Below are 12,746 nucleotides of genomic sequence, written 5' to 3'. Positions count from 1 at the left end.
TTTTTAGGGGGAGGGGTGTTGTGAGCTTTTCTCTATGCTGGTGTTTAGGTTGGAAAAAAGGGGGCATGTTTTAAGCTTCCAGAGGGGCCGGGGTATAGGGAGGTGATGGAGGCAGGGGCAGATGGAGGCTCCCTCGTAGAGAGGAGAGGTAGGGATAAACGGTGTACAGTAAATAAGATGCTCTATCGACTGAGAGCTGTAATGTTTACAGGAGGGAGAAGCAGGAGGTTGTTATAGTAATGGCAGTGAACATGCTTCAGAGGAGAGTCATTATTTTGGTGGAGGAGAATACAGGGAGGTGGCAGGGTTTTGTTAGAGTGCCCTGTTTCTGAATAGGAGTTAATGAGAATGGAAGGCAGAGAGAGACACAGAGAAAGAAAGGGATGCCTTTATTCTTTTCAAACTTATTTTTTTACCGTTTCGGGGGAAGATAATACATGTTTGGCTGTTACTATTTTTATTGGAAAAAAAAATCCCCACTTGCTTTGGCAATATAAACAAATGTTTATTATGCCAATACAGTCCATTTGTATTGCATTTCAATTGAACTGTGTGACAAGCGAGAGAAAGAGCCAAAGATCGAGAGGTCTCGTTTCTTACCCAATTATCAGCCACGTGGTGCGTGTTGTCGGTGTGTGTGTGCGTGTTTTTGGTGTGTGTGCTTGCGTGTTTTCCAATGCTGTTCAATGTCTGTGTTGTTTGACTGATTTGAGGCCAGGCAAGGGAAGAGGGGTTTGGGCTAGTGGTTTTGGTTATCCAGGCCTCCACCTTCACCCCCACCCTTTCACCATTATCCCCCACTGACAGGCCCATTACTCTGGCCAGAGGAAGACGGACGCCTCCTGCCACGGCCCAGTTAATTGCGTGGGGCGTCTGGATGTATGAATGTGCGTTGCTTCCGGATGCTGAATTTTTTTTAGGAGCAAAGGCGTTCTAGTGCCAAGGGTCAGTCCGTAGACCACTGTCCTTTTCATAGTACATCCAGATAGGGTTATATCTGCCCAGCCTGGGTTATATCTGCCCAGCCTGGGTTATTTCTGCCCAGCCTGGGTTATGTCAGCTTAGCCTGGGTCCTGTCTGCCTAGCAAGGATAGCAAAACATTTTAACATTAGGTGTTTGGGTTAGGCTTAATGAACATTTTATTATCTACAAATGGGAATCATTTGTTTTGTCCCCACAAAGATAGAGATTCCTAAAGTGTGTATGTGTTTCTCCACAGATCAACGGTCGGGATGTACAGGACAGGGAGGAAGCTGTAGCGGTGCTCTCCAGTGAAGACACCAGGAACATTGTTCTGCTGGTGGCCAGGCCTGAGATACAGGTGAACGCACGTACACACACACACACACACACGCAGCCTGTGACCACTGACGGATTTAAGGGGATCATTTTGAAAACATAACCCCAATCTAGTTTTCTTTATTGGATATCTCGAAGATATTCTCCAAACTGTCCTTTGAACATACCCCTTCAGTACATAAGTCATAGTTTGGCTGTACTGTAGGCCCAGGGGACCAAGGCCCCAGTATTCAACAAGTAATCCTGAAGTAAGCCTAGATTGTATCTCCATGTGTGTTTCTCAGATGAAGCATGGCAGGCCTGCTGGGTGGACCTCAGATGGTTTATGATGGTTTATGTTGCAGCAAGCACTGCAAATGACTTCCTAGTCACTATGCCATAAAATGATGTGCTAATGTAGTGAGTTCAGGGCCAAGGCCATGGTGTGTGTGTGTGTGTCTGATATACTAAGTAATGTGGATGACCGTAATGTAGCCACTCACAGTAACGCTACTGATGGTCCAGGTCAAAGGTCAAGAATATCTCTTTATTGAAATCTATTGACTTCATCTGTGTGTGGCCGGGCAGGGGTAGGGGGTGGGGACGTTGTTAATGATCTATCAGTTGTAGCTGTAAGCTAGTTATTGTGAAGCCAAAAAAAATTGTGTTTCTAGTTGGTCTGAGGCTTTTTATGTTTGGTTTTTAATCACGTCTTTCTCCCTCTCTTTATCTCCCTCCACCTCCCTATGTCCCGTCAGCTGGAGGAGGCGTGGTTGGATGATGAACATAGTGAGTTTCTGGAGCAGTTAAAGATGGAGATGCTGGAGGAGCAACAGAGGGAAGAGATGGAGCTGGAAGCTTTACATGAAGAGCAGGAGCAGGTGGGAGACCGCATCACCAGGCTAAATAAACCATACCACCAGTTACCAGGCTAAATAGACCATACCACCAGTTACCAGGCTAAACAGACCACACCAACAGTTACCAGGCCAAATAGACCAAACCACCAGTTACTATGCTAAATAGACCATACCACCAGTTACCAGGCTAAACAGACCATACCACCAGTTACCAGGCTAAATAGACCATACCACCAGTTACCAAGCTAAATAGACCATACCACCAGTTACCAGGCTAAATAAACCATACCACCAGTTACCAGGCTTAATAGACCATACCACCAGTTACCAGGCTAAATAAACCAAACCACCAGTTACCAGGATAAACAGACCATACCACCAGTTACCAGGCTAAATAGACCACATCACCAGCTACCAGGCTAAGTAGACTACACAACCAGCTACCAGGCTAAGTAGACTACACAACCAGTTACCAGGCTAAGTAGACTACACAACCAGTTACCAGGCTAAGTAGACCACACAACTAGTTACCAGGTTAAATATACCATACCACCAGTTTCCAGGCTAAGTAGACCACACAACCAGTTATCAGGCTAAGTAGACCACCTAAAAAATTACCAGATCAAATTCCGAGCCAGCAAGGTAATACATTGTCTGTTCTGACCTTGAGCCAGACAGTAAAGCAAGGCCGTAGCCATGTAGGGGGGACTAAATCAGCCGGGCATCTGGGGGTCCCCCCCAAAAAAACATTCAAAAATGTTTAAAATATTTATAAGACACTAAACCATCAATATTTACACAATCTGATATCACCGTGTTGGTGTTGTTCCTACAACATCATAATTAATGTTGCTCCAACATTAATTGCCTAAACCTAAACTCAGTGGCACCTGTGCCTAAACCTAACCTCAGAGAGACCTGTGCATAAACCTAACCGCAGTGGCACCTGTGCCTAAACCTAACCTCAGTTGTGCCAACATTAAGTATGATGTCGTCTGAACTTTCATCAATATTTGCTTCTTTTCTCACTCACCTCCATGTCACCTGCTCTCCCTGCCCTGTTGGCATCCTCACCAGTGCTCTCTCTCTCTCTCTCTCTCTCTCTCATAAGCAAATACAGCTATACAGTATACTATAAGAATATGCAATCAATGAAAACGACTACAGTCTGTATAAATTACATATGCAACGCAACATAAATGATTGACACTTTACTCAGACTTCATTATTTATTTCCATAATTACAGTTCCAGCGCAAAATGACGTGTTGATGCTAAAACTATCACAATCGACAGGTAGATAGCCTATGTAACACTCATATTCCATTTAAGTTTTCCACCTTTTTAATACATAAGTAATGAGACAGAGAGACATAACAGTGCTCGACATTGATTGTACCTACGAACAGCAGTCGACCAATGGCCTCTGCTGGGATATGGCAACAGCACTTGAACAAACCACACGCAGAACTGCAGTAAACAGTAAAACTAGAACCGGTAGTAATAACAGCACTTTATGTTTAGATTATGATTATATTTACATTTGCTAGTAATGAGTTTGGACGGCGGTGAATGGTTGCCTGACGTAGCATAGCGTATTTTAATTTTATCTATAATTTATATATCAATATATGGGCAGGGGGGGGGGTTGAGCATATTTGAATATTGGGGGGGATGTGTCCTCCCCAATATATATTGTAATTATGGCCTTGTAGTAAAGCCTAATAATTCCTGCAAAATTTGAGTCTGCTAAATAATTAAAATGTCAAGGCAGGAACCTTGCAAAACCCTAAAGAGTAGCTGGGCTCCAAAGGTGGTCAGCTGTCTTCTGGCTGTGCCATAAAGAGATTGTAAGAGTACAATGCTTTAAGGCCAAATCATTCATCAAGATATGGAATCGTTCGAATGACCAGCAGGTCAAAAGTACCTCTTACTAAATGTCAGTTGGCTTTTCATAACTGAGCATTCGAAAATAATCACAGTGGTAATAGAGGGTGTAAAAAGTCTGATCCTTTTGAGAAAATCTAAATGTCAGTTGGCTTTTATATTATAGTATATAATCTGCTTTCCTATTTGTGGAATACTGTGACGCCTTCAATTTGAAGTAAGATAAAAAAATAACGTTGTTGGTATCTGTGTAAGTAAAATAATGTTGTAGTTACCGGGCTAAAGTAAGTTTGTTTTGAGGAAGGTTGTTGTAGTTTCTATGGAGCAGAGAACCATCACATCAAACAATGGAGCTCTAAACTTCCATGAAAACTCCATGAAAGCCTTGTGGAAAAATGTATAATACCCTGCGGAATATTTGTATTAAATAGCAAAAACAGTATGCATATGTATGAGCAATACAGAGCATTTTAAAAGTCAAAAAAATATGTAATCGTAATTAAAAAGATTTCGTTTTGTTGAAATATTAGCATATTGTGTATGGATGTAATGAAAGTTAAAATATTTTGAATTGGGGGGGGGGGGGGGGGGGGGGGGGAATGGCCAAAGTACCAAAGAATACGATAATCACAAGAATAGAATTAAGCCCAGTGGAGTACCCAAAGCATTGACTTAGTTCATATTTCCGAGCTTCAGTTGTTTTGTAGTTATTCTCATTGTCCTAGATTCCTAGTTACCAGAAAGTTGTATTAAAGACTGAGTACCTTTAAAAAACTGATTATGTATAAATATTGGTTTCCAGCTCAGAGGAACAGAAGATGATGACATCACTGCCACCTGTTCGTCCAGAACTCTTGACAAGGACCACAGCGTGGGGACGTTACTGAAGAACGGCGTCGACAGCTCCGACCACAACGTCCTCCTAACTCATATCCAACGGAAACTGTCCCAGTGCCTCAGAGACAGACGGGACTGTCCCGAGCGTTTGGATGACGAAGACGAGGACGTTGTGGAGGAGGGCGACCGCTTCCAACAGCTGCTCCAACTCAAGTGTCAGATCCGCAGCAGCGGGGAGTACGACCTGTTCTACAGCCGACGCAGCACCATCGAGTGCAGCCTCGGCGAGCCGGCTGGAGGCGTTCAACGCGAGCTCCGCATGCTCAACGAGGAGCTCCGCAGCATCGAACTAGAGTGCCAGAACATCATGCAGGCGCATAAGCTCCGCAAGGGGCCAGGGGAGACGCAGGGGGACCAAGGTCAGCAGCCCTCTCAGCCGTGTGGTCGTCCCACACCCGAGGCCCCTCGCCTCCACCGTGACGGCAGGGACTCCCCCAGCAGGGGCAAGCTGGCGGACATCAACGAGCGCCCCGAGAAGCCGGAGAAGTCGGACAAGGACAGCTCCAGTGCCTATAACACGGCAGAGAGCTCGCGGAGCACTCCGCTGGCTATGGAGCGCTCCCCCGAACACTCACTCCAGAGGAGGATGGTCACCATCACCAACCAGAGGAATCTCCGCGGCAGCCTGGGTAGTCCCAGCCCCAGCCCCACCCACCGGCCTCCCCACCGGGCCCCCATCCCAGGGAAGGACAGCAGCCCCGACCACAGCCCCAACCCCTCCGAGTCGGACCAGACGGCCCCGGCGGACCAGTGCTTACCGGCAAGGGGCGGGACTGGGAAGCTGAAACCTCTGCCTCCTCCAAGGGCTTCTCAGATCCCATACCTTTCGCCCTCCCAGGGTTCCCAGCACCGGCAGCCGGACGCCAACATCCCGGCCCACGCACGCCACTATCGTAGCTACATGCAGCTGATCCAGCAGCGCTCCGCCGTGGAGTATGCCCAGAGTCAGCTCAACCTGCTCAGCGTGGTCAAGGAGCCCCAGCTGAGCCCCGCCAGCGAGCCCAAAATGGAGTGGAAGGTGAAGATTCGGAGCGACGGCACGCGCTACATCACCAAGAGGCCCGTCAGGGACAAGATCTTGCGGGAACGCGCCCTAAAAATTAAAGAGGAGCGCAGCGGAGGAATGACCACAGATGACGACGCAATGTCCGAGATGAAGATGGGACGGTACTGGAGTAAAGAAGAGAGGAAGCAACATCTGCTCAGGGCTAAAGAACAGAGAAGACGTAGGGAGTTCATGCAGCGCAGTCGCCTGGAGAGCCTGAGAGAGAGCCCACAGAGCAGCAGCGAAGGACACAAGGAGGTCAGCATTATTGAACTGAGCCACAAGAAGATGATGAAGAAGCGAAACAAGAAGATCCTGGACAACTGGATGACCATTCAGGAACTGATGACCCATGGGGCCAAAGCTCCTGACGACCCCAGGGCCAAAGTTCACAACGCATTCCTGTCGGTCACCACGGTTTAGACTAAAACACACTACAAAATAGAGCAGTGTTTCTCAACCTTAATCACACCAGGAACCAGCAAGCTATCGTCCAGTTGGTGGAGTTATTTGGATGACAGCTTACATTAATACTGTCACTCGAAAACTGACTGAAATGAGTGCTGGTAATTTGTCATATTCGGGGTTGTTCGGCAACAGCCCAGGGACCAGTGCTCGTCCCTGGACTGAAGGTTGAGAAACGGTGATCTAGCTTCAGTACCCCATGTGGTATAAATATACTTGCCTCGTTCAATGTGGCGTTTTTATGAGGATGATAGGAATATTTTTCACAACTTTGTTACCTGAGAAATTGCATTTTGTAAAGAATTTTAACCAATGGTTTCCATGGCATTTTTCTATGTTTTTTCATCAGTTTTTTCATTGTCACTCTCTTCCAGAAGCACTTTTGTATGAGATTACTGAGCAATTATTTTTCTTAGTTCATCCTGTAAATGTAATTACCCCCAAAATGTTCAATTATTTTCCTATTTGTGTTCTGTTATGCAGTGATTCCAACCCGCGCAGGGTCAGGATTATTGAACAGTATACACTCCCTCAGGGGAGATGTGTTCATCTGAATGTACGCTACCGAAATGTGTATTGTAATCCTACAACCTAATGTTCTACAGTTGATAAACAAGTAATTGTCTCGTTACATTTTCGTTCAGGACTTTCAAGATTCCACACACACACACAAAACATCAACAACAAACAATGATTTAGCAAATATGTGTCCCTCGAAAACAAGCCAGTAAATTGGATTTAATGCATACAGTACATCTTCTACCTGCTCAAGGGACCAGTTCAGGCATAAATGACAAGCTACATTATATATGGTCCTATACCATTTACAGTATGTATCATCAAAACATTTTCAGCCAAGAATCTAAAACCAATCCAAAACAATGAACCACTGCAATTCCCTTTGCTACCAGTTGAACTCCAAAGGGTTATTTTATACCAAGAGGCTGTGAAGACAACCATTACTCCACTATGGTAATATCACATCAGCAGTTCTTCCAGTATTGTACTTTACCACTCTTTTTGTTAGATTTTGCATATTTATGTTTGCATTATCCTTTGTTTTCCAACCATCAGGTATTGCAATTTTTTTAATGCTTCTCAACATAGCCTTAACAGTTTCTAATTATATGAATGTGACTTCGTTGTGGCACCAATTTTCTTCATAATCCATCAGTAGTTTTTTGGTGCTGCTCAAAAAGACTTACTAGGTAGGGATTGGTCGGTTGCCATTGAAGCAGGGCTTGGCAGTACATCTCCAAGTCCTGTTTCCAAACAACTCCATATGTTACAGGCTGGTTCAGGGTTGTGCGTCATACATACTTGTTTCAGATCCTCATTTTCAGTTTAAATATTGTAAATTTGAAACCAACTCCTGTATTTGTTTCAAGTCAATGTCAATGGTCTTTTTTCAAGTAATATGTAGTTGGCACACCTGTAGCCAGGTAAACGTGTGGTATATATCTGTGATCATTGAAAAATGAAATAATAATAAATTATTGTTATGTTTTTCGTTAAGAAACCTTTGCAGTAACGTGTTGACTCTGTCAGTCTCGTTTTCTGTTCACAAGACATCACAGTTCGACGAAGCCAATTATGTGTGAAATTACACTTAAAGTATAGGGTTTTAAAAAGCAACTGTGAGAATTATTGAGCTCTAACAAGCATGAAATCCAGATGTTGGGCTGTAAACCCGGTTTGAATTATCTTGGTGAACTCAAACAGAAAGGTACATTTACAAAAAGAAAAATTACAATATTCACACATGATGCATTTCTTAGGACATCATTGTACAAGCTCTGTTTCACTGAACAGCCGGACAAAAAAAGAAAAACGATTCCCCGGGAAAAACAGTACATCTGTCCTTTTTTCAGCTGCGGGTTTTATTAAACAGAAGATTTGAAATAAAATCACTTTCCACCCCTATGGCTCTTAGCTCATTAGAAGTATCGAAAACTAAATCAGTTTGTTAAACCTATCTACTCCTTAATCAGCTCATTAAACGAATAAACTCTTAAAACAGTTAATTAAACATATCAGCTCCTAAATCATTGCACTAGCTTGTCACACACTGTGAGGGGCCAGCCTTTTGGATAGGCTGCCCGTCTCCACATTAAGTTTCGATAAGAAGGCTATGGTTGAAATTGGAATGTCACGCAGAGTGGCCTCAAGACTTCTTTTGTACTCACAGGCGTTATGGTTAATTTAAACCCTCTATCATTTTAAGAGACTACAGAGTCATCTATATTGGGACAATAAAGTCCTGATTCTACCCTGATGTTAAATGATTGTCTAGAGGGGGGAGGTTAATTCACTCTCGGGCGTGTGTCTGAACTCCTTATTTCTCCATAGACATTCACACTGGTTTTCGCTCCCTCCTTTCATTACTTCCTTCATTAGTGGTACTATAGTAGTTCTCGACATGCTGGTTGACACATTCTCAACACTGATTGCTAATGGCTAATCGGCCAAATCACAAACATTATTTTAGCTAAGAATTAAGAGTTAGGTAGGGTAAGTGAGCAAGTTTGTACCCTCTCCCATTATACCCTCTCCCACTATACCCTCTCCCATTATACCCCCTCCCATTATACCCTCTCCCATTATACCCCCTCCCATTATACCCCCTCCCATTATACCCTCTCCCATTATACCCTCTCCCATTATACCCTCTCCCACTATACCCTCTCCCATTATACTCCCTCCCACTATACCCTCTCCCATTATACCCTCTCCCATTATACCCTCTCCCACTATACCCCCTCTCACTATACCCTCTCCCATTATACCCCCTCCCACTATACCCTCTCCCATTATACCCCCTCCCACTATACTCCCTCCCACTATACCCTCTCCCATTATACCCTCTCCCATTATACCCCCTCCCACTATACCTTCTCCCGTTATACCCCCTCCCAATATACTCTCTCCCATTAAACCCCCTCCCACTATACCCCCTCCCATTATACCCTCACCCATCACACCCTCTCCCATTATACCCTCTCTCATCTTACCCCCTCCCATTATACCCTCACCCATCATACCCTCACCCATTATACCCTCTCCCATCTTACCCCCTCCCATTATACCCTCACCCATCAAACCCTCTCCCATTATACCCTCTCTCATTAGCGTATTACCATTCACATGCTATCAAAACGCAGCTGAACAGCTGTCTGGTTCACACTGGCTACAAATGCAGAGGCCTAGACACACACACACACACACACACACATATTTTGGAGCACCAGCTAATTAACTATATGGCAGAGATTAAGCCCCCTGAAAGACGGGCTTAGTTCCAACAGGCACGCTACTCCTCAACATACCACACTACTGACTGTGAAGGGAATAGGGTGGTGTTGAAGACGTACAACCATTCAGGTGTAATTAAAACTGGAGTCTAGTGACAGCCCTGGCATTTGTCAAAGCCCATCCAGCAGTTCAAATACCAAGCCTGACAGAAATGTCAAACTGATAACAACGCTCCCACTGCCATCTCCACAGATATAGCGCACCACACGCACGCACGCAGACACACACATATACACACAAAGCCACTCACTAAGATTGTTTGGCGATAACCTTTAGTCTTACTTTAACAGCAAACCTACATACCACTCTCATTAACCTAGGGAGAAAGATGCAGATAAAGGGATGTTGATCCAGATTCTATCCACCAATTACCTCTCCATATTGGACTCCAGACAGGCTAGAGGAATCGCTGAAAGTATTCACGCTAGTCCTGGTCCGTAATTCATACCAAAAAGTGACATCTTCATATATTCTAGATACATTACACATAAAGTGAAACATTTCAAGCCTTTTTTGTTTCAAACTTGATGATTACGGCTTACAGCTCATGGAAATCTAAAAATCGAAATATTAAAATAAACATTTTACAATACGGAAATGTCGACCTGAGAAGAGCTCTAATCAGCTATTTAACTCCCTGAGCCTTCAATACACACAACCACAATCACGGGGAAGACTGCTGACACTCACTGATATCCTCCACGAGGAGGGTAAGCCACAGAAGGTCATTCCTGAAAGGAATAGCTGTTTTCAGAGTGCTTTATCAAAGAATATTCATGGAAAGGTGACTAGAAGGGAAATGTGTGGTGGGAAAAGGTGCACATGCAACAGGGATGACTGCAGCGTTGAGAGGATTGTCAAGCAAAGCTGATTTAAGAACTTGGGGAGCTTCACAAGGAGTGGACTGAGGCTGGAGTCAGTGCATCAACATATTCAGGATATGGGCTACAAGTGTCACACTCCTAGTGTCAAGCCACTCCTGAACCAGAAACATCCGAAGCGTCTTACCTGGGTGAAGGAAAAAAAGAACAGGACCGTTGCTCAGTGGTCCGAGGTCCTCTTTTCAAATGAAAGTACATTTTGAATTTAATTTGGAAATCAATGTCCAAAGGAAGAATGGAGAGGCACAGAATCCAAGTTGCTTGAAATCCAGTGTGAAGTTTCCACAGTCAGTGATGATTTGGGTTGCCATGTCATCTTCTGGTGTTGGTCCACTGTGTTTTATCAGGATAGGGGCAATGCAGCTGTCTACCAGGAGATTTTAGTACACTTCATGCTTCCATCAGCTGACATCAGCTGACAAGCTTTTCCAGCAGGACTTGGCACCTGCCCACAGTGCCACAACTGCTCGTAACTGGTTTGCTGCCCATGGAATTACTGTGCTTCATTGGCCAGCCAACCCTCCTGACATGAACTCCATTGAGAATCCATGGGGTATTGTCAAGAGGAAAATGAGACACATCAGCAATGCAGACGAGCTGAAGGCTGCTTTGAAAGCTACCTGGGCTTCCATAACAACTCAGCAGTGCCACAGGCTGGTTGCCTCCATGCCACGCCGTATTGATGCAGTAGTTTGTGCAAAAGGAGCCCCGACCAAGTACTGAGTGCATAAATTAACAAACTTTGCAGGTGTTTTGAGTTAATTAGATCACTTCTCAGGTTAGTTTTTTTATTCTAATATTTTGAGATACAGGATTTTTGATTTCCATGAGCTATAATCTGTAATCACCAAGGTTGAAACAAAAAAGGCTTGACATGTTTCACTTTATGTGTGATGAATCTAGAATATATGAAGGTTTGAATTAGGGAAATAAATAGACTTTTCCACAATATTCACATTTTTTGAGATGCACCTGTATATGAACCAAAGTTCGATTTGTCTGGCTTCACACTAGGCATGGCTGAACAGAGATGCACAAACGGTAGCTGACGCTGATGATGCACCTCTTAATGTCACTTTGGGATATGGATGGTCTGGGATATCACAGCTGTAGTATAATGGTAATGTGATTCTAGTGCCCATGTACCATACAGTGACATTAAGAGGTGCCATACAGTGGACTCCACAGAGCCTGCATGTGGACATGGGGACTACAGAGTCGTTTTGCTGAGCCAGCTGCTCTAAAAAGCACTCTTAATCAAGAAACTGGCTCTCCACTGTGTCAACTGGTCGATAGGGGATTGGGAATGACACATGAAGCATTTCGTAATAAAGACATTTAATTGTACTGTGTTAAATTGGTGCATCCAATGGTCCAAAATTACACCACTCTGGTCAATATTGGGCAACACACAGCAAAGCCCATGTTAGCTACTGTATTGAAATGAATCCCATGCCCTATATTTCCTTATGTACACACATTATCCATCTGTACACGCTGTCAAAGCTCTGGTAGTCAGCAACCTCTCACTCAACCACTCGCCTGTCATTTTCAGGGTCATTCAAGAAGTGGAGTTATTTCTCTCAGCGGCGGTTCAGTCTGTTATTGAGATCTGACAGAGTTTTTAAATGCATACTTGGTTTCAGAAACACCATTGTTCTAAGAGGATGTTGTTTAGTATTCATTAGTGGCTGAATGGTTTCCTTTATCCTATCGGTAATACATTCAGGGTCTGGTTTTATTTTCACTCCCGCTGCTTTTTGCCTCATTTGTTGTTTCGTTTTCACCCTGACTGAACAACTAAACGCATTAAGGTACCAATTAGGCAGCAACCTGTGAATATTTCAGAATGTAATTAAGGCCCTAATTACAGTTATTTATTTATAAAATGTGTTAAACCTCAATTCCAAAGTGCAGAAGTAAAATCTCCCCAATGTACTTTTTTATTTGGATTTTAATTAGAATAGGGTTACCTTGAATATGTGAATCTTGTAAAACGTTTAAGATGGCTCCAAATGCTTTATTTTCGATGTGTCTTGGGTGAATGTGTGTAAAAAGCGTATATAAAGATGGCAAAAGCACCATTAATTGTCATTTAATGTAGAAAGCTTTTATTTACCG

The 12,746-nt window shown here is 43.9% G+C and overlaps 1 protein-coding gene across 1 annotated transcript in view; it reads left to right on the top strand.

The window, feature by feature from the left end:
- Positions 1-7,945, top strand: part of LOC105018286 (PDZ domain-containing RING finger protein 4) — a 142,719-nt gene extending 134,774 nt beyond the window's left edge. Inside the window, exons 7-9 of the mRNA XM_010883588.3 lie at positions 1,221-1,322; positions 2,038-2,160; positions 4,828-7,945. Coding sequence (XP_010881890.2) covers positions 1,221-1,322; positions 2,038-2,160; positions 4,828-6,390 — 1,788 coding nt within the window. The 3' untranslated portion in view covers positions 6,391-7,945. The remainder of the gene's footprint in view (positions 1-1,220; positions 1,323-2,037; positions 2,161-4,827) is intronic.
- The last annotated feature ends 4,801 nt before the right edge of the window (positions 7,946-12,746 follow it).

This window comes from Esox lucius, chromosome 19 (assembly GCF_011004845.1).
Source record: "Esox lucius isolate fEsoLuc1 chromosome 19, fEsoLuc1.pri, whole genome shotgun sequence".
NCBI classification, from domain to species: Eukaryota; Metazoa; Chordata; class Actinopteri; order Esociformes; family Esocidae; genus Esox; species Esox lucius.
This window is presented reverse-complemented; position numbering and strand designations above follow the sequence as displayed.